General features: G+C 36.0%; 1 protein-coding gene across 3 annotated transcripts; it reads right to left on the bottom strand.

The window, feature by feature from the left end:
* Positions 1–2774: 2774 nt before the first annotated feature.
* LOC128896059 (soluble guanylate cyclase 88E) lies at positions 2775–26292 on the bottom strand. 3 transcript variants are annotated; one of them, XM_054159203.1, is made up of 15 exons: positions 24889–26292; positions 16159–16348; positions 15888–15979; positions 10317–10507; positions 8923–9136; positions 8180–8453; positions 7390–7513; positions 7026–7167; positions 6773–6899; positions 6188–6392; positions 5811–5957; positions 5055–5187; positions 4385–4612; positions 3930–4259; positions 2775–3339 (listed from the first exon to the last, which is right to left on the bottom strand). In XM_054159203.1, the coding sequence occupies exons 3-15, from the start codon at positions 15931–15933 to the stop codon at positions 2933–2935; spliced, it is 2568 nt and encodes an 855-aa protein (XP_054015178.1). In that variant the 5' UTR covers positions 15934–15979; positions 16159–16348; positions 24889–26292; the 3' UTR covers positions 2775–2932. The 3 variants fall into 3 exon arrangements, with proteins under 3 accessions (XP_054015178.1, XP_054015179.1, XP_054015180.1); XM_054159204.1 differs by lacking the exons at positions 15888–15979; positions 16159–16348 and having other exon boundaries at positions 5028–5187; XM_054159205.1 differs by lacking the exons at positions 15888–15979; positions 16159–16348; positions 24889–26292 and adding an exon at positions 23893–24870 and having other exon boundaries at positions 5028–5187.
* Between the last annotated feature and the right edge of the window lies 1 nt (position 26293).

Below are 26293 nucleotides of genomic sequence, written 5' to 3'. Positions count from 1 at the left end.
ATTCAAGGGGCACATTTTCGGTACGTATGGGAATTCTGGCCGATTTTACATTTTGGTATCAGGAGCACATGATGTGCGAAGAGGTGGCACGAGGTATGTATGGTACGTACCAAATTCTGGCCCGAATTTTACATTTTCGTATCAGGAGAATATGATACTCGAAGAAGTGGCATAACTTTTAATTGAATATTGATACTTACCTCTTGTATCAGGTAAACGTGATGAGCGAAGAGGTTTCATATTTTTTATTCGCGAAACTTACCTTTCGTATCAGGCGATCATGATATTCGAATAGGTGGAATAAGTTTTAATTTTAACTCGAAACTTACCTCTTGTATCTGGATCACTTTATCAAAGAGGAGGGGTACCAGAGAAAGGAGGGAAATTAAAGGGAAATGTGCTAGGAAATGAATAGAAGTTTAAATTATATATTTTTGTTTAATTGCTTTCCATACTAACATATCTTTTCCCATTTCTCACTTACGATTAAGTTAAAGACTAAATTTCAGTATATGAATTGTTTTCTAACTTTTTGCAAACAATTTTAACGCTTTAGCGCTGTTGATATAAGGTTTAGATCAATGACAACATTCAAGAATGATTTTCCATACGACATTGATTGTTATTAAATAATTATGAACGTTTTCCAAGAGCGTTCCTCAAGTTAGTAATCATGAGAAGTTCAAGTAGGGGTACGGAGTGAGTGCGAGAGAAAAAGAAACATGTACGATAAGGATAGCTATCGATTTTGTTTTTAAATTGATAATATATATGCTTGGAATCCACGTATGACATATAGCTATCATTCGTGACCGACGACCGACTCGCCATCTCGCGGCCAAACACCCGAAGCTCGAGTGCGTGTGTAAGAGAGGGAAAGGAATATGTAAGACAAGGATAGAGTGAGGTCAGGGAAAGAGAGAGAAAGGTACATCAAAGACAAGGATAGAGTGAGTGCAGGAAAAGAGAGAGAAAGGTACATCAAAGACAAGGATAGAGTTAGTGCAGGAAAAGAGAGAGAAAGGAACATGTGCGACAAGGATAGCGATTGTGGTGGCGCCATCTACTAACAGAACGCTCAAGCTTGTCATGAAATAGTTCCACCGTTTCGCCGCTAGATGGCGCCAGCTACTTAAATTCTCAAAAACGTAATAAAACCGAAAATTCTTATTACAGGTAAATTTTGTAATGCTTCATGAGCATTCTCGTTAACATTCATTGTTTAATAACATAAATTAATGAATTAATTTACATGTAAACGTATGGCAAAAGGTTGGCACCATCTAGCGGCGAAATGATGGAACTATTTCTCGACAAGCTTGAGCGTTCTGTTAGTAGATGGCGCCACCGCAATCGCTATCCTTGTCGCACACGTTCCCTTCTCTCTCTTTCCCTCACCGTATCCTTGTCTTATATATATATACACCTTTCTCTCTCTTTCCCTCACGCTCGCTGTATCTTTGTCTTTTATATACCTTTCTCTATCTTTCCCTGAGCTCACTCTATCCTTGTCGTACATATTCCTTTCCCTCTCTTACACACGCACTCGAGATTCTTTTTATTAAATATCATAATCTAATAATAATTTAAGTAATTCATTATAGAAAATATATCGTTATTAATACTTTCTGTATTTAAGTTTTGTTTTAACTAACCCAGTGGGGAAAGAACCACTTTAAATTGGATTTTTTGTTTTTAGTTATTGTAATCATGTATCGTATCAAAGTCAACGCATGCCTACTACACATACAACTATATCTTTGTAATTAGAGGGAGGAAGATCAAACTAATTGGTCGATTAAAATAGTTCTCTGATACAATAACTGTACTTAAAAATTGTAATAAAATTATTGTTAATAATTAAGCGACTTTAGAAAAGGTTTTTAATGTTAGAGTTTTATATTAGAATAAACGACCTCGTTATTTTCTTTAAATAAATAAAGGATACTGTTTCTTAAAATCCGGACCGGATTTTGTTTCTTAAAACTTTATAACAGTTCATCGCGTAGTTTCTTTATAAATATTTACCGATAATGCCTCTGTTTCCGGTGCGGTTACAGTATCGCGCCAGTTTAACTGTTAAGTACATATTGAAATTATCTACATTACGTATCGTCTTCGCGAAACTAAAATTTAACTCGCAGAGAAGTCGGAGGAACTGCACTCTAGGCGTTCTCCGGACAACCCAATTTATATTTATTTCGATATATGAATTAAGGTTAACATGCGTGATAACTGTATTCTATATATTACATTTAAGACACTTCCGAATGCAATTTTCGCGAATTGCAGAATATCATCTTCGTTCGGTACAGGGATGGGCAAAATTTATTTAAAATATAAATGGGATATTACAGAGATGGGCAACATTTTGTTCAAATAATTAGCGTTCGACCACTCGAACGAATATAAAATACAAGTGGATTTCAGTATTTGGTCGAAAAAGAATAATATGCTCCTCTAAGAAGAAAAAGCCTGGAAATTATGCCAGGACAAGACGCTAGCGCCGCGATCGTGGCGTCTAGTATTACGAGATCTAAAAAAAAGTGTCGTCTATTGGTGGGTGCGCCGTCTTTTTTCAAAGACACGTGACCAGCGCATCCTTATTCGACTCTGCAGCAAAACGGTCACGATTTTTTGTCCCGACGCTAGACGCTTTAGTTTTTTTTGTTCCCAATTGACGTATCCGGCGGAGTACAATGCTAGCACTATGTTCAAAGTATAGCGGCAACTATTAATAAACGCAGGTTCTACCGTCCAATAATTCAGATTGTAACGAATTCTCGTCATCGATCGTCGACCAACTGAGAACTGGAGATCATATTTATCGCGGTGAATACGAGCTCGGCCGTGATCGACGGGAGCATCCGTCATGGTGCTCGACGCGTCGAGAAGGCAAAATCAATCGTTAAAAACATGACGAATTTATTTATTAGACGATGCTGCAACCGTTGTTTTGATGACGCATTTTACCACTCTTCGACATGGTGAAGCCGGGGCAGCATTGGTCCTGTTGCGTAAGCGACTGCGCGTTGCTGTTATCGCTATGAAATCCCGCGCTGTGTCCCTTGCCTTTCTTACAGAATACATCCTTCTCGCGTTTGGGGACGTCCAAGTCGGCCAAAGATGCTCTGTCGTCGCGCGATTCCGTGGATGCCGAGCTCGAGCTAGCCTTCACGTTTATCTCCAGCTTCGTGTGCATCCCAGCCGATGGATTCTCGGCACGCGAGGACAAACTATCCCTGTGCTGTCTAAAATGTTCCTCCGTGTCGTTCAGAAGGGAATTATACATGTCCATGTTCCTGGTGATCACCGCTCCCATAGAGTTCGATCTGCAGTCTGCAAAATTTACCGTATGGGTGGATCAACTGGAGATTATAAAATATACCACTACGCACATAATACTTATATAGTTACATTATAATAATATATGTTGTATGATCTGTGTCGTCAAAAATATAGGTTTCCCTTTAAAAAAAAAAAAAGAAGTGCAGCTTCATTTTTCTGATGCACCGATGCACAAAAGCGAATAAAATTATTTGCATGTTATGCACCATCCGAAACCATTTAACTTTCGCTTGTAACATTTGTTTCTATTCCCAACCGTTTGGGATATATTTAATAAATATGATAAATTCTCATCTCAGCCATCGTTATAAGCTACGGTTAAAGGGATTGTTCGTACTGTCGAAATATATTTAAACATTAAACTACAATATTAAATTGCACATACAATTCCAATTTGAGGTTGAAATTCAATAAAGGAACAGATGTAGTAAATCTGTAGCTGCGTATTAATTTTGATAAATAAAGCATGATCGTTATATTAAAAAGAAGAACGCTCTTTCATTTTAGACGCCTGGTACAATTATTTTTAACAAGTCTGTATTATTAACAAGCGACATTTTGATAAATAATTATTGACCTACCCCTCGTGTCGGTGTTCTTCGTCGGTGAATTAGCGACTGATCTCCGAGCAACATCCTGAAATGTGATGGGCGAATAGATCCTCCTTTCTTCTGGAAGAAATGACGAGTCGGGGAGGGTTGGAGAAACCATCTTGGAACCTCGTCTAGACGACGTGTCTAAACAATGTTGACTGTCGAACATGGTCGACGCTGTGAAGCCGGAGGAGGTACCCGCTGAAACTCGCTTCTCGATGTTTCTTGTGTGCCACTGAGGCGGTTCTTGAATAGTAATCCCCTTTGTCGATGATGACCTGTGCTCCCTTTTCTCCAGCCAATAGGTTTTCATCGTCCCTAAAATATAAATATGTCAGTTTACACATTGCAGGACTATAAACTACTTCTGACAGAAGATGATTAAAGCCTTAATTTATGCGCGTCAAACGATTTGTCGGACGAACAATCACGATCTTCCGTACCTTTGCCCTTCACCTCTATCTCCCCTCGTTCTTTCACTTTGTACGAAGGCGACAATAGTTCCCGCGTGGACTGCGATATGTGAATTTGCATCGCCTGACTGGTCGCCTCCATACGCGATGCCGTGTTCACTGAATCACCAAACAGACAATATCGCGGCATTTTTAAGCCAACAATGCCAGCCACCACAGCACCGCTGTGAATACCAACTCGTATCTGAAGATGGAGACCTGAAAGCGAAGACAGAAAATTGTATTCAAATCGCTCGCAAGAACGATTCGGTTACATACTCTGGATGAATGAATTAGTTTGTCTTGCAATTTTTTCAGAAATTTCATGGAGATCCTATTACCGAGGTAAGGTGGCCAAAAATTAGCGGACTTTTGCCCTGAACTCCAACGAGTAAAATAATTGAATAGCAGAGTTGTAAATTACAAAATTTCAATCGTTGCAACTGTTCTACTGTTTCAAATTTGGAAATGGTGCTGAATTTGATCTCGGTCTTTTTAACATCGCATCGCTTTGTTAAAATGAAAATATATGGAATTTATTTAAAAACTGTAAGACAACTATCATCTCGGATAACACGGAGAGAAGCTTTCGTAACTAAAAAGTTAGCCGTCAATGTACTATAATTACACTCACGTTTAGAACATTTTCCTGCAGTCCTACCTGTAGAACGATCTTTAAGGTCCGTGATCGCTTCGACCATGTCGAGTGCCATGTCACAAACGCGATCCGCGTGATCGTTTTCTTTCACTGGTGCTCCGGACACTACCATGTAAGCATCGCCGATTGTTTCCACCTAAAGGAAGAAAATAGCATTCAGGAATTTGTATATAAAAGAAATCGGAACGTTTCATATCCTACGTAAACAGAATAATTGAAATGTATTCGAAGGAATAGATACATAGTTTGTTAGTCTCCTGAATAACTTCATTCTTAGGACTATATTGTAGTATTAGGTATATTAGAATCTCAAAATAATACACCGCTTTGGGAATTGAGTTGTTCGCTAGACAAAGAACCATCCATTCCTCCAATTACATTTGCGAACATCGAGAGCAAACTGAGGAGAATACTCGTGTATTGAGATTAATTGAATCGTGTTAAAAAAATAATTCTAAAAGAACATGATTCTTGTAAGGAAAACGTGAGGAGGACAAACGTGCCTCTAATTTAAATTCAAGTTGAGATGGATCATTGGATAGCAAATTGAAAGAAATAGTATGGGTCAAGGTTTTTTCTGTATTATTATTATTATTAAATGACAAATTTTTGATTGAACGATTTATCTCAAGTTGACTTTGGTTTAAAGGCGCATTTTTCTCCCTTATACGGCTATACCCTTTTTGCGCTGTTTTCTAAAGAAAGCAAGTGTATGGGTGTGAGGACAAATAAATGCTAACTCTTACTACCTAAGAATACCTTATACACCCGGTTCCTTTCAGTTAACGTGTCGAAAAGGGAATACATAGCATTTAGCATGGACACCACTTCCATCGGTGTGATCCTGCTGCAGATTTCGGTGAACGTGACTACGTCCGAGAATAAAATCGAAACGCTGTCAAACATCTGAAACAGTCCACGATGGGAAGTAAAACATACCAATTAATTACAGTCAAATCATTCGTAATCGTTCCTTATCATTAATGATCATTTTAGGGGGCTATGCTAGTCTGATTGCTTAAAAATATCGAATGTCCAGCTTTCAGAATTGTATTATCTTTGTCAGTACTTGGTATTAGTAAACGTAAAGTATCAAACCAGTCGTGAATGCGTTAAAATATTTGAATAATGCTTACCTCGCAGGTGTCAATGGGACTCTCTCCATTTCTCAGACGATCCGCTACTTGTTTTGGTATCATCTGATAAAGTAGCTCGTCCGTGCGTTTCATTTCTTCATCCAGCTTTCTCATCGACTCCTCCAGCTTTTTGCTCTTCAGCTGCTCCTGGTCCAGGGCTAGTTTCAATTCCACCGATTGCTGGGTACCAGCTAGCATCAGATCCCTGTAACATGCAACCGTTCCCTTATGTAGATTATACAAAACTGTCTGAACGTCTGCGTTAGAGACAAAAGATTGGGAATATTCTCATTCGATAGCATCTTCTTTTCTTCTTCAAGATGTTCTATTTCTGTTCGATAGATTGACAGGCTGCTGCATTAACCAGCAACAAACTTTTGTAACTGAATGATGGGTAAATATTTCTATCTAAATTGGTGTTATGAATAATTATATGTGGAGGCAGAGAATTTCTTCAGAGAACTTCTATACCTAATAATTGTCAACTACACTAACGATAAAGTAATACTACGGTAAAGAGTAATTTGCTGGAAATAAATTGAAAGAATTCAGGGCAATTAAAGAATATAACGAACTATACCGTACCTGCTGAAATCATGCATAGAGAGATCGTTTATGTAGAGGCCTGTCGCGATCAAAGCATTCAAATCTGGCATGACGGGGGTACCGAGATACATCATCATCTTCCAGTTATCCATGTAGATCATCTGACCTGAGGAATATTAACAAGTTATTAGTAAAATCTATCGTAGGATAAGTATATTTGTATCGATCTCTGTACGGATTCTGTACGGATTCATGAAAAATCAAATTTAATACAGGTAAATTTAAAAAATACCTTTCAATCTCAAAGTTCTGTCGTCCACGGAGTCGAGCTCGTCGCTCAAAAAGATCTCGTTTCTCTGCCGGTCGGATGGCCGTTCCGTGAGAATTGGTTCTACGGTCACCAGTTCAAAGATGTTGTTCGTTCTGTTCAGAATCTGCAACGCATACGTTATTTCGAGCAACGAAATTACTTAAGGAATATAAAATACAGAAACACTTTTCCACAATTCTTCTTTGTAATTGAGCGTAATATTAGTCTTCGAGTTTTAACCGTTTTAATGCAAAAGAAAAAAATTAAAATTATCAAGAATTATTTAAACTAAACTGATACTTAAAAAAAAAAATAAAATGTTGATATTTGGAAGGAGTTGGCTTACCGAGTGAAACTTGAATGCAATGAGCGGTCTGACGAGGTCGAAAAAGTGCGTGATTTTTTTACCGACGAGATCGGGTAATATTACCATCAACGAGTTTCCGATACTTCTTACGATCATGTCTGACCTAGAAAAAAACCAATAGCACGTCCCACGTAAAAATTAAGACATTACAAAAAAATGTACCGTTATAGCGACATGCGTCAGGAAATTTATTTAATCATAACTACGGAATTAATCTAGGTTTAGGGAGATTTCATATCGGACTTCTATCACCGTAATAATTCTATCATTAGTAAAATCGATTTGCAAGACTAGTTAGAAAGTTTAGGCAAAAATAAATTTGGAGTCGAGATAGGAAATCGCCACGAAAAGATTGAATTTTTATTTAACACGTTGATCGCCACGTCGCCCACGTATGGTTGACAAGGATTTACACCGAGGAATAAATACATTAATTCTGAAAGTGAGATGTTGAAAAAAAAAATGAATTTTGATAGAATTAGTAAATTCTAAAGGGATCGTAAAAACAAGTACTTCCATAGATGTTAAATTATGTCATTTCTAATTGCATAGAAACGCAAATTTAGCTGCATAGAAATTTTCACGATTATTAGCCTGGCAGCCGACGTGTTAACGAATACTGTGTAAACGGTTCCCTATCCTTTGTTCGTTACTCGAAATTTTGATATTCTGATTTTTATCTACTACATTTTCTGTTATATGTATGTGTTATATTTATTTTCCATCGTGAACAAAAATTTCGTCCATCTTGATCAACTAATCTACCTACCCAAAAACGATGCAAAAAGGGAATATTTCGAACAGGACCGATGCACCAATGGGCAGATGCTTCTCCTCGCGGGTCATCGCCAGCGAGGCTTGCGTGAAAGCTCTGTTATCAAAGGTGAGCTGAAAAGTGACGTGCACGGTGTCGAAAAGGACCTCCTCGCGCACCAGCTCGATCTGTAATTCCTTGTGATAAAAATGACGAGCCACCTCTCTTATCTGGCCCATCGTGTAATAAACGAAACCACGTCGTTTGCTCCTGTAATGGAGGGTCAGGCCTGCAATAGAAGAAAATGAAAGTGTATTCAAATCAGTTGTGTCCATCCATTACTTATGAGAATAAATCTCCTTTAACCAACGCGATACAATTTTTAAGCATACAATGTTATACATTATTTTACATTTACATATTTCTGTTTACAATTTGAATATATTTTGTAAATGAACGTCAATGACAATATAATATAATCTAAATTCATAAAATGTACTATATATATTATTTTATAAATTCTTATATTTGTTTCTTTATTCGTAAGAAATTCATGAATATATTAATATTTCATATACATTTATATTTTATATAATAATACATACCATATTTTATGCATTTAGATTATATTATAAAGTATAATAAGAAATTATAAAATATTAATGTATAAAATATATATTAATATTTTATAAGTTTAGGTATAGAAATGCAACGTATGCAACGAACATTATCACGAATGTTTTTCGATGATTGTTTACCTTGCCGCGTTTCATTCTCGCAAATAAAGGAAGGTGCTCTCATCCTCGGGTAGGAAAACTTGAGATATTCGTGTAAATTGTCCAATCCATTAAGGAAATCTCTTACGTGACGTCCAAGTACTGAAAGCACACGATCGTAACCGTACTGGCCAACGAATCCTACGAAGTGTACACCCATCTGATCGAAAAATTCTTTCTCCGTTATGCCAAGTACCTGCGATATGAGCGAAGATATGTATTCAATTGAATAGGGACAGGCGTATCACAAACAAATATGTTTATCGGTACAAAATACAGACACTAGTTGAAAGTCTCAATGAAATATATAACTGGCTATAGTTTCGTGTAATTTCTGTGATTTTGTAATTGCTCATTTCTAACAAATATATCATAAATCACAGTTCGAGTGGTCAACTAACTTTGAGTATTTAGGATATTATTAGTCGGATAGTTAATATTTACAAGTGAAACTCGTATTGATACGTATAAAAATTTGTTATACAATTTTCAGGATTTTTAAGAAAATCGAGAACTTTCAAGAAAATTATACAATGAAACGAAATTAATGTCATGAACACCACCGTGAATCCAAATAAAACTCAATATTTAGTCGCTCGTTTTATACACGTGATGCATTTTGTATAATTATTTCGATGGTAAGTTAGTTGTGATCAATTTCATTCGTGGAAGTTTCATTAATAATATACATATTTAAGTTGAAATTTTGAAGAATCGACGAGGTAAATGATTCTGTGATGTTCACAGATGAATGTTACTCGCAATTAGTGATGCGCACGAGACGAGATGTCGCGATCTCAATTTAACTTCACCCTCTTAGTTCGAATAATTGTTTGGTAGAGTCAGACATAGACTTTGGAAATCGAAGGGAATTTTCTTTTCCTTTGATTTTCATAGTTACGTACTTAGTATTAAGCTCGTCTACTCTACGTAGGGTATGCATCTACGTATGTATACTCTATGTAAGGGGAGATAGAAGGAAGTTTGATTCCTTCTATCTCTGGGTCTCCAGTCGCAGCAACCTCCACGTGGTGAGACCTGGTAATCGGTATTATTCATGGCCAAGTATTGTTCGTCACGAATAATACCGAGCTAATGGCTGCGAACTTGTAATAAGATCTTTAGATATAGAAAGTGTAAAGTGTAAAGTGTAAAATGTAAAGTGAGATTGGATTTAGATTAGCAGGGACAACAAAGTATCTAGTATATAATTAGTTTACAGAAAAATTCATTTTTATAAATTATGTATTAACATTGATACATTTTTATTGGAAAATCCGAGAATAAAGTAAGAAATGAAGAGTGTTTAATTGTGGTACTCTCGAAGAAGATGTTTTATACGAAAAGAATAAATCTTGATTAGAGGCGATGCTCACCTGAATAGCTTTCTTTGCTAATCTCGGTATAAGATTCTCAGGATAAACCTGATGAACACTGAAACTGGGTTGATCCACGGATGCCTGCCGTCGAATCTCTTCCCATCTATCTTCTCCGTAGACCTGACGTATGTACTCGGACAAGTTCTCTAATATTAGGCCGTACATCTTTGATAATTTTCTCTCGCTTCCTGCCACAAAAGAGAAACACACTTCAGAAGTAGATTTAGTTTGTTTTGTTCCAAGCAAGATTTTTAATATCCTCCACAATTATTCTTTATAATATCTCATTATCACAAAGAATATCAATATTGCTTGATTTTATCTATTACTTATAATAGAAATGGAAATGAATATTATTATATAACATTTGAATATTTTGTACAGTAAAACAAGCTACTCAAACTATTTGTTTAATTGCTGCGAAGGGAGACGATATGGAAATGTAAAAAATCATCTGTCGACATATATTATTTTTTAAAAAGTAAATAATTTAGTATCTCCATCCGACTATTTCTTATTACAGAACGAAAATTCTTACGTGAATGAAATCCACAAAAATTGATTATATAAAGTTTTGTGACATTTTACCAGTCTGTATGTGTATAATGATTCAGCATGGAATTAGGATGAAACGCTTGTCAGATATGAGCGCAGAGCGTTTGATTTATTTTCGAAATGTTTTAAATTTCAAATCTGTCAGGTTAATCTTCTTGAAATACTCGATGCATCTTGTGCAAGAAGCGACGGATATTCGGAACGGAGATCACTCGAAGCGGAGAATTTTAAATCTTTTGAAAAAGACTTTTATTACAACGTAATAAAATTAATAATTATGATATATAATTATAAAATACGCATTAAATATTAAGAAGATGAGTAAGAACTCTATAGTTGTTGTCTCTCCTAGAATCAATGAAATATCGATTGATGCAGCGATCAGAAAATTACAAAGAACTTATGTTTCATTTATGAAATCTTTACGATAACAAATTGAAGATATAATAAATAGACGTGTGAGAAAAGTTTTATGAAGAGAAATTAAAAATCTTTTTAAATTTCTATTTAAATTCATAGTCATTGTTAAAATCATTTATCATAATCAACTCGTATTTATATAACTATTATTTTGTATCGAACATGTATGGTGTCGTTAACGTACACGGTTTATATCAAAGTTTTTCGGCAAGAGTCTTTAGAATTTTGTCTTTTAAAAAAATACATATGGTACCGTAAATATACGACTTTTTTTTTTTAAATTTTAAATAAAAATGTACATGATTACAATTATACAATTATCTGGACCGAGGTACTTTGTTAATAAAAAGTAAAATTCTAAAGACTTATTGGAGATCCTTCGGATAAATTTGTACGCTAATACATTATTTATAAATCAGTGCTAAGTGAATCGAAGAGGGAGTTGGACTAATGTGAACAAGGCCAGCTAATGAGTCTTTAATCGGCTGAAGGGCTGCACGATAGAGTTTACTAAAATCGACATGAATTATTTCTGTAATATGACCCCGATGAATAATAATTTAGCGAGGTTTGGTGGTCTTGTAGGTCGAACTGTCGATTCCCCACGGTTGATCTATCATACGTCTAGTTAATTTTATTAGTTGGTTTCATAGATATACATGATCGGATAGGATTTGGTTGTCCTGTATTCTACTAAATAGTCTCTCAAGGAAGGAGAGAAAAATCAGACTAATAGTAGTTTGTAGTAATTATAGTTTATATGTAACGTGACAGGCACTTTATTGATAAATTAAAGTATTAAGTTTATTATTGGGTGTGTTTAATTATTGAATTTTAGTATGAAGTTTATTATTACGCGTATTTTATTAGGTTGTCCAGAAAGTTCGTGGCAATTTTTAAGAAAACTTCAAAGGCACATTTGAATTGTAATACACATATATTTATTGAATTACATAGGTACCATTTTGCTCCACAACCTTTCCACCTTTTAAGGGATGTACATATATATGTTATTTGTTTTCAGCCATTTCGACATATTCAGACCTGCACCACCTGTCAAAAATCGGCATGGACTTTCTGGACAACCCAATATTATTGAATTTCAATATTAAATTTATCATTCAGTTCATTGTTAAGTACGAAGTAGCTTGGTACGAATATTTAAACAAATTTCAATCTTATCGCCTAAGTAGTTCATAAATTACTTCTACTAGTAGTCGACTACTCAAATTCTTAGCCAATCTAAATAATACCCTAAGAAGATTCATTCCTACTTGGCGAACAATTAGTCAATCCACCCCTACCTCTTACAGAGGACGAAGCACTTGGCACGAATCTTTAAAAATGCTTCGTTCTCATCTCCCAATTAGTTCACGCAAAATTCTACTGTAGTTTCACTCAATTATTTCTACTACCCAAATAATTCCACGAGAAGACTTACCCCTACTTCGCACACAGTTAGTCAATCCACCCCTATTTCTCTCACAGAGGACAAACCGTCTATTACGAATATTTCAAATAACTCTATGTTCTTATCCCAATAATCAGTTTACATAAAATAGTATCGTAGTTGGTTACTTAAATTCGTCTACTATTTAAAAAGTACCTCAAGAAGACTCACCCCTACTTAACCCACACTTGGCCAATTCACCTCTACTTCTCCTATAGAACGAAACACTAAGTACCTATACGTTTTTTCAAACACTTGGACCCTGCCTCCCAAATAATTCATATAAATATGCATTGCATTGTAACTACTCAAATACTTCTACCACCCCCCATAATTCCACGAGAGGACTCATCCCCTCATGCTCGGCGCACGATTAACCGATCCACCCCCGGCTTCCCATAAAGGACCGTCTGGCACGAATCTTTTGTCGAAACGCTTCTGTTCGCTATTTGTACCTGAAAACGACACGCGACGGTAGTTGCGATTTATTCCAGATCGTATGTACTGTCTCGCCGGCGACGCGGCACGACGCGTCTTTACCATAACCGACGAAAATAACTCAAGATCAAGGAGTTTCGTGCAGAACGATCTTTCCCCCGAGCCTCGCGCGGCCACTCCGCGGACGATTTTGACCGCTTTCAGATGCTCGTCGCGTTTTTTGATTATGATGATCACTGACCCCGCGCACCAAAAGGACGAGGTCTTGCCCGACGTTTTTGCCTGAATTAAAATCAAGCGTCCATATAAGTAAGTGCGCGAGTTATTATTAGACCGTTCACAATTTCGCTCACGTGTGCACCTTCGCCGATGCGATATACGCGGCTAGATTCGCCCACGGATGAAAAACGAGAGTCCTGGGGCTCGGTCGGCTCGATTTTCCAACCGTTCGTTGGAGGGGTGTTTTGGTTCGAACGACTGTAACCGATTTTCTAGAATTTTTGTTTGTCGAAATGCCAAGGAAAATTGAAACAAGGCTTTCCCGTAACGTTAAATAATTCTGATACTGCTCGTTTGTATTTTTTCATTCGCCATTTTTTCTTTCTTTTTTTTTTTGTATAGATTTAACGTAGCTACGACAATCTTAAACGTGATTATTAGCGACGACTGTTAGGAGTGGAAAATGTGTAGTGGTTAAATCTTGTTATCTACTAATGGGTATTTAACGAAAGAGAAGACTAAATATGTCAGTTATTGAAATAAATATTTGTCTAGTTGCACCAAATCGTACTTTCAATTTGAATGCAATTAGTGATTATGCTACACTAATAATAGAGAACAGCTGAAAAAGAGAAATTTATCTATAACGACACTAATTGAAAACGACGTATCGCGAAGCGAAGAAAATTCATGGTAATTTTCCAAAAATGATCCGAACCAGTTTCGACATAGTTTCGATTTCGAAATTTCAATTACTGTCTGGATAACGAATTACGATGTCAAGAAAAACATCAAAAATTCGACGAATTCGCTACTCGAGTCTACAGAATTATTCAATCAACTCGCCGTATCTCACACACGGCCTACTTTATTCGAGTGCATTAAGTTTTGCAATACTCTGCAATAAATACACCAAGAGGAGTCTTCTCCTAGAGAGAGGTTTCTATTTGGCAACATACTTCTGCAACTGACTTTTTATTGTTGTATCGCTGACATAATAATTAACGAGGTAACGTTTTTTAATGACGTTCGAATTGAACGTACGATTTGGAACAGCTAGACAAACATTTATTTAAATATTTATTCGATAGCAGATTCAAAATAATTTTGTAAGAATCAATGGTAATTTAAGTTTAGTAGTAATATTATAACAAATATGCAGATCAAATAATCGAATTGTGTAGATTTTCTGTTGTTTCGATTAATTCTAGAGTTTATTAGTTTATGGAATTTTATGATTGAAAGGGGATAATTAAAAATTTCTCATTTTAGATTATAATGCCTGTTTTACCCAAAGTAATCTTAATAGATGTATCAAAAAGTAATCGACTACCATTGATTGTTCGTATTCGAGATAATTGGCTGATATTAGTACAAATGATGAGTTATCGTTGTACGGAGGCCTAAAGCATATGGAACACGTCACTATAGGGGTTGAATAGTACCAGAAAGCGTTAACTGGTTTCATTTCGCGCAATTAACTTCGCCGAATACGTCGAGAGATAATATTTTGATAATTTATAATATTTTCGTATTCATCACGCGAATATTTTTTTAATCCTAGTCGCACGGTGAAATACATTTCCCTAACTCTAGCGATCGTGATTGAGTAAAATTAGTACTTTTTTTAAACTGGACGAGTGTACCCAGTATTACACAGAATTTTTCTTTTTTAATATCGATTTCTTTAAAAGCGGTTAATTTCGGCCCGTTTCACCCATTTCGCCAAACAGGATGTTTCAGTTAAAGCAATGTGGTTAAATATTTAATGAAGCCACCAAAAAAAATGATTTTTCAGAAGATATTTAGCACAAACGAAGATACTATAGGAAGTAAATAATTTTGTTGTAAGCCAAGTGTTGAAGATTTAAGAAAAAAATTAATATTTTTTAAAGTTTAATATTATTCATAGTTTTATTTTAAAATTATTATTATCATGAATATTATTATCATTAACAAGTAATATTATTATGAAGACAATTGTAGAATACCAGACTTTTATCTACGCGCACGTACTCTCGAAGCATTTTTTCAATAATCACAAAACTGTGTTCCACAAATTAATTTTATTAACCGTCTAAATTGTCGAAATAATTTTGTCGCGTAAGAAGTGACCTCATATTTCGAACACCTCCGCTTCTGAGGGATACACTCGGTAGAAATGGCCTCCGATTAGTAGAATCAGATCAGCGAGGTGCATTCTACCAATCGGAAGCCTTGCACCTCGCGTGTGTCAGTGATAAGATCAGCGTCTCTCGACCTTTTTGGATCGAACGTCCATTTTAATTTTCAAGATCTTACGATAGCGTGATAATTCCTCCAAAAATATGGGTTATATAGGTATAATTGATACATGTTAAAGAGTAAATACATTTCTAAAAGTAATCGCTGTTTATTTCAGCGTTAAAATCGGAACGAACTGTTTCGCCAATCTAACGCATAACTCTATCTTAGTATTAGAACAGTGAATGTACCAGTTTTCATACCTGAAGCGTCCCAACGACAAGGCGGCAGCAAGAAAATAGCGTTCATCCGCTGTCGCAGTGTTGTTAACAGTTACGACAGGCACAAGAAGGATCTGTGTCACAACATTGAAAGCATTTGAACAATATCAACCACGTTGCCTACGTTACCACCCCTCACACTACCCATATTTACCCCCCCAAGATTCCCTATCTACGGTATCACCAGCACCGAAACATGAAACCGCTCGAGCAACCATGGAAAGAATAAAATGTAAAACAGTTCGCCACTCACGTTTCGTTATACGTTCCCGCAACAAGTTACAGCATTTTGTCGCAACGGAACAATCGACGATCCTGCGCTCGGTCTCCGTCTTTCGCGGGTAAAATGTCTAACGATCGGTGAATTCGGAACCGCGCGTATCTCGCGAACGCATCTGCAACTTCTATTTATACGATCGGCTAGGCGGACGACCGTGGAGTCACTAGAAAAATATCCTGAAATAAATACTCCCCCCCTCCCCTATTAATGATTTTGCCCTAAGGAGCACTACCGTGGGCCATCCAGTTCGATGAGCGAAACCTCTACTCGATCGAGATATCCGAAGCTATCGCGGCCCTGCTCTCTTCGTGGTTGATACTGATTCTTCCGGGTGTTAACCTTTTGCACTCGAGAGCTGACTGTCGGTCATCGCTAGGTTTGATGCATTGAAACCACCAACAATAACGTTTCTTTAGGTTTCATTTCTTTGAAAATCCAAGTGTCGATAAAATAATTGTCGGCGAGGGTAAAGGTGACCTGATTAAGCTTAGCATTCGTGACAACAGAATGCTAAGAAAGTATTTCGAGTTGCTAATAGATACCAGAAAGAAAAGCCTCGAGTGCAAAGAGTTAAGACGTGTTCTTTGGATTAGATACCACGACGTTTCGTCAGCGTCGCAGTTGGCTTCTTCAGAAATATTGCCTATGTATATGAGCTAGCATTAAAAAAAAAAAATTATTCTTTTCTTTTTCTTTCTCTTTAGGCAATAATGAGTTTCGTGCCTATGTAATATACATAATTATAACTTCGAAATTCGACCTGGAATTTTTGCATGCTATAAAATAATTTCTCTAATAATTTATGTACGTATATATGTATAATCTATATGTGTGTGTGTGTGTGTGTGTGTGTATTTATTCCTCTTCGTAGTCAATATAATTTTACTAACTAATACAAATTAATGGGATCAGTTTCCCTATTTTAAGAAAAATACTCATGTACATATACAATGAGTTCTGATGATGAGCTTCTTTTCATCGGAAGTATTTTTCTTTTAGGAGAATTAGAAAAATATTTAGATTAACTATTATTATCGATTAAATTATTTTAAAGTAAATTTAAACACGTCTTTCAAATGTTCTACTTTTATTTAAGTTTAATAAACTTTTACATAATTTAATCAATAATTATTACTCATTTAATGACTTATTAGAAAAATTGCCTTATAGTATATGTATATGATTAGGTATATCCCTATTGTTTCCTTTCAATTTTGCATTCGCTACTTCAATATTTTTCAAAGCTTTCAACAACAGGGCTGCAATCCCACGATACTCCTGTTACTTACCGAATGCTCTGCCATAATATTTCGTTCGCTTTTTATTTACATTTTTGCATCACATACAATAATGTTAAGGCGTGTCTTGAATACTTGTTTCTTTCAAGATCGCATCAGAAATGTATCCCAATGACACATGTCGGCCACGTATCAACGACATCGAAATGATTCTCGCAATAACCTCAACTAATCATTGTTTAAACTTAGAGTCATTGTTTAATTGAAACTCAAATTCTGTTAAAAAAATCTTAAAAAATGAAATAAGTTCCTTTTCATAAAAAGAAATTAAAATTGTACGTTTAGGCTACGTTGAAGACGATCGGTAAGTGTACAAAAGTATTCGAATGATATGAGCAATTCAAATCTAGTCAAAAAAGGATCTATTTATACAGGGTGTTTCATTTAAAACGGAACGATTAAATCTTACGAGGGAGTGAAGCTATTAAACAAATATTTTTACAAAAATTGCTTAGAACAAAAGACGAAGTTATCTGAAGTAAATAATTCGCTGTAAGTGAAACGACAGGGGAGATTTAAGAAACAAATTAATTTTGTCTTGAACAAGATGTTCTTAAACAAACTTCTGAATTATTATTAAACGTGAAATCGTACTGATATAAATAATCATAGTAGTGCTGGATGTTAGGGTTACATTGATGATAAATTGAAATTGAGATTGCAAATTCTGTATCAAAGAAGTTTAGAAAATAGAAGACAGCCTGTCGTTTCTGTATACAGTAGTTGACGAATAAATTGTGAGTTCTTTGCTTCTTTGCGAAGATCAACCCCAATGCTCCAATTAGGAAATTTAAGGGAGTATTCGTAGGGAAATGAGCTGCCTCGACTGATATTTGGGGGCACTGACTCGAATTACAGAGATATAAATTTAAAAGTGAACATCTGTAGTCGTTATAGTAAAATATATGAAAAGAAATATTGAATCGAAAAATGTATACCATTAGGTGGTCGATATTTCTTGAATAAAATTGTATTTAATAAAAATTTCAACGATTGATTTTTCTCTGAGTCGTTTCAAAATAAATAAAATTTAAAATTACATGAAATGATATGCAATCATATACGTTATATGAAATCATATAGAATCATATGTCATATAAATAGAAAAAGTGATACTTTTCTAATTATTCAACCTAGTGTTAAAAAAAAAGTTTTCCATTCCTAGTATAAACGTGTGTATACCGAAGTCTCTATTTGATGCCAATAAGCATCCTATTGATATATGTATAGAAAAATCCGGTCGAATACATTTGCGTGCACATGCCCGTCGAATACTGTCTTGTTTTGATACAACCTATTGTTACGAATGAACATTTTTATACGTGACACGAATTAAAATACCTCGATGGCTCCGAAATCGTTATTTTATTTAAAAAATCTAAAAAAAAAGTTATCTTTTCGTTATTCCACTGAGTCAATCGTTTTGAAAAAAAAAAGTATTGTCGAATAACGGTACAAAAACAGTATTCGTTGCACGTTACAATTTTCTTGTAATAACTTTTTACGAATGAATTATTGTACATCAACCTTCTTCTGTAGCGAGTGATTAGGTTTTATTTGTAGGGGTGCGAATTCGTATAACTTGAATTACGACTAATGTGTCTGTTTTACGTTAAAAAAATACATTGTTGAATAAAGCTGTGATTTCCACGCATCCAAGATCCCTTCCTCTCTTTTACTATTATTCTAAGATGGAGCACGTGGGGCACGACTCGAAAAATTTGGAAAAACACTCTACCAAAGCAAATATAATTCGAATAAAAATAGTTTCGTTCCCCTAACACCTGTAATAGGACCACTGTACTCGTAGATATATGTATTACAGATTTCGAAGTTTTTTATGGGATATGTATTACAGAAAACCACGGTACCCAACCTGTTCCTATCTACCAGGACATTTTTATGTAATTTTTATGTTAGTGATAAATGGTTATCCTTTATACGTTCAATAATTTCATACATCTTTGCATTCGCATTAAGAAAAAGACGGACATAGATAGGGTACCACGGTTTCTTTCTCTTTCTAACGGTGGGTCTCCCCTACTCTACAGTAAAAACATCATGTTTCGAAACTAAACGAAATTGGGAATTCGCGTTTGGAACAAAACGAATTTGGGAACCCCGTCTGATAAGTAACGATGAATAATTTCTAATTATGGACGAGCTTTCCTCCTTAATTTACTACCATGTTAAAATGGGGCACGGTACTCGAAAAATTTTGAAAAATGCTCTACTGAACCAAATTTAATCGGACTAAAAGTAGATGGGAAAAATAGTTTCGTTTGTCTAGCACCTGTAATCGAAGCGCTGTGCCCCGATGCAAAACGACAGGAGACTCGCGTTTGGAACAAAACGAATTTGGGTACCCCGTCGGATAAGTAACGATGAATAATTACCAGTCAAGGACTTCCAGAACGAATCGTCCAACAATAACGGCAATGTCACTTCACTTGCGTCACTCGTTACGGAAGCTGGCGGTCGGATTAGACGCACCAGTTGCGCTCGCGCGCACGCAAACGAATTTCTCGGGTACCGCGATGAAAATCTCGGTGACGCCTCGAGTCGAACGTACAGCCACGAAGGGGGGCCGCTGTTAGAGCACCGCGTTACACATTTCGCGAAACCGTCGAATCACGTGTCCTGCGGGACAGTGCCGTGTACGGAATAGCCGGACGGCCAGGATCTCCCTCTTTTTCCGTCTTATCCTGCTCATCCCCCGTGCCCTGCCCTCATCCATCCCTCCCTTCCTTCTTTCCTAGCCTGCCTGAGAGCCATTTACAGCAGACGTCAGAAGTCGCAGATGTCAGTGATTTTTCGGAAATATCGCGTTGCTTCTCGAACCAACTCGCGCTGACTAAAAGAAAAAAAATTGTTGAACGCTACGATTTTCTAGTAAGAATTTGTTCTGGAGGGATTGTATATCGAGGCTCCCTTGTAGTGGTACACGTTTCTTGTTACTTGGAGGAATAAAATAGCATTTGATTCGAATAAAAGGTGACAACCCTAATGACTATTCTATTTTCTAATTTTCATTTTTAACTCAACGAATTTTCCTTGCTACTTATATTTGTAACATTTATTAATTTTGTAATAGTTCTTTTGAAATTAGAATAATTTCTAAAGAACGCGTGTACTGTTCTTAGAAAAACAGTAAAGATTTGTCGAACGTTACCAATTCTTTTATAATAGCTTTCTGTAGATTAATTATATATGTATATTAACCCTCTTCTGTAGCGGTGTACAACGTTCTTCATTACTTGGACGCATAAAACGATATTTTATTCGAATAAAAAATTGTCCTCGGTAATTATTCTATTTCTAGTTTCGATTCTTCACTATATGAACATTTCTTCCTATTCGAATTTATAACTTTCAATATTTTTCTAAGGGTGTCTTTAGAACCATAATAATTTAGATAACAATATATTTAAATCCTAAATCTTTCGTTACGAAGAAATACATATACCATTTTTGCAGAAACAGTATTGTTGCACGTTCTAATTTTCTTGTAATAACTTTCTATAAATGAATGATTGTATATTAATCCTACGCATTCACTTAATTCTAGCTTTGCATTACTTTCCATTTAGATACTTGTTTTCATAATATACGCAATAGAGATTAATCTATTGGGGCCCACTGCCCCCCTTATAGCTCGGGTACCTCGGGATTGCTAAACCCGTGCCGTAGCTACAATCAATCATAGCTATAGCCCCTGAGGGCAAAAATTTCAAGAGAAACAATAGAAAAGAACTATTATTATAAAGAGGAATTTTATAATGTTAATTTTATTCTTACTGTCAGTTACTTTTATACCTTCGAGACTGTTTCACATTTTCGTGCAATTATTTTCAAGGTGGTACGGGAGAAATCATTTGTTAGCGATTTTTAGAAGGGTCGCGTCGCTTCTGGAAAACTCTGACATAAAGAATAAGAATGTCGTCGGCTATTGAAACTTTCCAACAAAAGTTCTGCGTTGCGTTTGAAGTTTAACGGGCCAGGTGGAGGAGGGAGAACATAATTCCAGAATCGGAAAGAGAACGAAGAGTTGTAGTAGCCTGATATTTTTTAGAAACGCGCTTCTTCTTGAAGTGAACTCTGACGCACCGAGAATAATGAGGAAAACGATCCTCTGCGTCTCGCGATAAAAAATTCACGTTGCGTTCGAGGAAACTTTTCTTCCGACGTTATGCCAAAATCGAGAAAAGGAGACCAAAAACTTCTGACAGTATTAAAGAGTAAGATCTTTTGTTTCAACTTCACGCTGCTTCCGGATAATTCTCAAACGTATATAAGCAAAGGTTAAAGTAATTATTTAATACACGTATATTTGGAATAGAATTTTTCCGAAAGGAATGATGTACAGGATATTTTCATGTATTAAAAGACACAATGTAGGAAGGAAACTTTTGTCATATGGAAGTTTCTATAAATGCGTTCCGAACAATCTAGTAGCATCTGTCTCCGCCATACAATACCCTGCCCCGAGTCACAAATTACTAGATCTGTAGTATTTGTGCCCTACGTTGTGAAAAAAGAGTGAGCAATTGATCTCCGTCAATTGTTCGCATGTTTTATATATCATTAATTTGTAAATTAACAAGGTGAAAAATATTAAACTTTTCTTTTTCAGATTTTATGTACATTGGTAAGATAATGATACAATCGACGGTTGAGAGTTGTTATAATAGTATTTGTTGTATAACAATGTATATAAGAGCACAAACACAAATAACAGAACCAAGTATCGCTATTTAGACTGATATTAAAATTTTCATTATAACAATTTAAAAGTATCAATTATAATTTTAAAATTATGTAACAATTAAAAAAGGAAAGTGTAACATTATTTTAAATAATCATTTTACCGATTACCTACATAAATACATAATATTGTGCTCGCAAGGTCTACGGTAATTTCATTTCATAAGTGTCTGAAATTTCTAAAAAAGAAAATTGCAATTCTTAATATTAAATATACTGAATTTCTCCTTATTGTCCCAGTTTTCTCTCTTAATTTTCTCGAAGCCTGCAATTTAGCATATCCTATTGCTAATAAGACCCTTAAGGGCACGTGTTGCAGCCATCTGACCAGCTCGTGCGTCCTCGTCATTACTGGATACGGTTATAATTGTCCTGGTATACTTAATGCACGTTCAAGCAAATTAGACGACATCGAAATACTCACTGTATTGTGCTCTAAATTGATATTAAGTCCAATGGGGGAGGACGACTGCCGTTTCTGGACGAGCGTGCGCCATGTGGACGTAACAGGAAACGTTCTACTTTCTGTAACGTCTATAATTTACCGAGTGGTTTCAAAAGGGCGATTGAAAAACTATGTAGCTCGCATCGACTGCGACAGAACTACAACAACAGGGAGGAAAACATTATCGCGTGCATCGCGATTATTTATGCGGTTATAGAATAACAATTATGGTTACTTATTACAAGATTAATAATCAATGTTTATAGTGATAATATTCACCATACTATCAGTGCAAACAATGCCTTGTGATATTTTTTTTCAAAATTGTCTCAAAAAGACCTTATCTGTCCCAATAATTCTATTATTCATCCCTTGTCTCGGAATAATTAATAATTCAGATATTCGGTGATACGTTTATAAAATAATATACACCATACTACTAATACCAAAAATTCCTCCTGACATTTCTTTAGACGTAGCCCAAACAGAAGAATTCTTCCGTTTCCCTCTAATCATCAACTAAATTAATCATTCAAATTCTATACTTAATAAATGTATCTAATAAAATCATCTACACTTATTATACTATAACATCCATCATACTAATCGTCCGAAAATTTTCTTTAATGTTTCTTCATACGTAGCTTAAAGAAGAATAATTCTTCTACTCTATAAAAGCAACCCTCTATCCTCGAACAGATAATAATTAAGAACCTACAGTATTATACTTGTATCTATTATATTGGTATTATTTACCACCGCTACAAAAGTTCCCCTCCCTTTGCATACTAATTACCATGAATGATTACTATAAATGCTAATTACTTTGCATACTAAATACTACGTCGAATTGTCTTCCCCATGAATAAATAATTCAAACCCTAACAAATGTAACCACCCTTGTTACATTTGTCTCCCGTAGTACCGATCCAACGATTACATAAAAAAATTTCCATAGCCGCGGATGCGAAACTAAAAAGGACTGGTTTGCCTTCTAAAGAGGAAGGTAAATCTCCCTCCTCCTTTATCCCGCAGGGAACCTGGAGCACGTGTGTACAGGATTACCGACGGTCGGGCTTTCGAAACACATTTCCCGAAGCTTGTGTACATATAGTGACACGGAAAAATCCATTTGTCAGCGTGGACGACTCTGATCGATCTCTGGACGCGATTCATCACGCGATATTCAGTCATACGAACCGTCGGCTGATCCACGTGACGTCGACGCGACAAGAAGTTCAGGGGATGCAGCAGGTGTTGGAACGAATCCAGCTCCACACAACAGAACCACTTTCACGTTAACCGAGCTAGTTTCCTGTGTGTGAACATACAAACAGCCAGCTGGAGCGCATACTCGGGATCAATCCCGAAGGAAACCGTGCGCGGACACGAATCTCCTGGATGCGCGACGTACACGCGAGTTAAAACAGCCCTGATCGAACCCATTCCCTTCACGGGTTTCAACGTTAATCGACGTCCTTTTCCCGTTCCTTCGACGCTTATTATCGGTGGATGATCGAAATTTCATTTGCAATTAAAATTACACTGTTAGTAGGAGAAACATGTAAATTATATGAGACGTTCGTGCGACTCCGTTTGCTTTTTGTTGTACATGCAAATATGTAAATATATAAACTGCAAAATAAATATATAAATGCAATTAAAATTACACTGTTAGTACGAGAAACATGGCTGATTATATGAGAAGTTCAAATAATCATGCGACTCCGTTTCTATCACTATAGAATCTGAATTATTATTATTGTATATTAATATTTAAGACAAGGGAAAAAGAATTCTTTATACCGATAGTATTATGAATAATAAGTACGCATATAAACATTACTGAACATCCATTACATCACTTGTAATTATTATTATACATTAATATTCAATATTAGGGATGAACACAAGAATTTTAGGAACAAGAGGAACCTAGAAATAAAATTGCTTTTTATTACTAACAGCCTCGACTCCTTCTATACGTCATCCACGAAAAATGACGCGTGCACGTACAGCAAACGCCAATGGTGCACGTTTTCAATTCTACTGACGCGCGGAATTAATTAAATGTCTATCGAACGTTGTCACAACGAATTTTTCTATCTACGAAATATTCGTGCACGCAAAACTCTAAGCAAAACTAGAGACGAACTCTACCGTTTCATTAAGGAAAATTAAAAGTGACACGCTTACCTCATCCCATTTCACTTCGGACTCCTTTCCAGTAACTAGAATATCAAACTTCCTGAACAAACTGCATTACTCCGAGGCATTAAGTTTAAGAGATACATTGTTCGCTTGAACCACTACGAGACAGGCATCTGCTATCGCATACGAGCCGCTCATTGCTCGTAAAGAGACGGAAAAGTTTTCGTCAGAAGCGAACGTCACTGACAAACCATCGTGATTTCACGCACAGTTATTTTCGGTGAGTTCACCTATCGCAGGTGCCAATAAAAACGAATAAAATTCAACGAATAAACAATACAAGTGGTTTAAACTAATACACTGATTCGGAGGAAAAAAAAAGTTTGCTTTTGATCATTTTAAACAGAGGCGAGCAAAGATCGCTCTATAAAACGCGAAGATGAGAACCCGTCTCTACAAAATATAAATAAAGTTACTGTAAATTAGACGTTTCACTTAAAAGAGCAAAGATCTATATATAAAATTTAAATCATTTTATAAACATTTGCAGTTAAATACACTGAATTGCATCTACTATACTATTCACTTGTATTCGTTCGTACCTGAACATTACCCGTGGAAGATCGATAAGATCCATACTTTGCGATTTTACAAACGCACGAGTTGAACGATAACTAGAATTTATTTAAAATAACAAAAAAAAAAAAAAAGAAAAAACTCCTGTGATGTATAAATGACCGACATGCCAGACCATGCAGAGTTTCTGACTTCTGTTATTATTTTTATTTCTACTTCTGTCGCGTAATTGTTCGACGATGAGCTACCCGTGTGACAAAACGATCGACGAAAGGCCATGGACTATCGGTGTCCGTCGACAAAATCGGTCACGTTTACTGGCCAACGATACGAGACGCCACTGTCTACATAGAAGGTCACTGTTTCCTGCTATTAACCAGCAAACTCGATCGGAAAGTCAGGCGATGATGTACGTCGCTCATATAATAAGCCGATATACCATGAGCGACTACCAACGAGCCACCGCGGACGTAAATCGCTGGGGGAAACGTAAGCAAGTCCGCCGGGCGGACTTGCATTTGCATGCAGCGTAACGCAGCCCCGTAGAAAGTGAAATGGTAATGGGTTTTGGTTATTCTTGATCGCGCCGGTGTCCACTTCAACGATCCACGTACGACTACGTCAATCATTCAGAAACTATCTTGGCTGTATTAATAGACTTACAATTAAACCATAATGAATCAAATCTTGGGATTTCCTTACGAACGCATTGATTGTATGCAGACGCTACCACTATTGGATTCTGTAAGAATTAGAAAAAGTACCTAAAGAAACGTTAGAAGGAATTTTTAGCACTGGCTGTATGGTAAATATTGTTATAAATAAAATAAATACATTTGTAATTATTCACATGCATTTAGGCTGTACAGAAAAG

Source organism: Hylaeus anthracinus, unplaced genomic scaffold (genome assembly GCF_026225885.1).
Source record: "Hylaeus anthracinus isolate JK02 unplaced genomic scaffold, UHH_iyHylAnth1.0_haploid 5, whole genome shotgun sequence".
NCBI lineage: Eukaryota > Metazoa > Arthropoda > Insecta > Hymenoptera > Colletidae > Hylaeus > Hylaeus anthracinus.
This window is presented reverse-complemented; position numbering and strand designations above follow the sequence as displayed.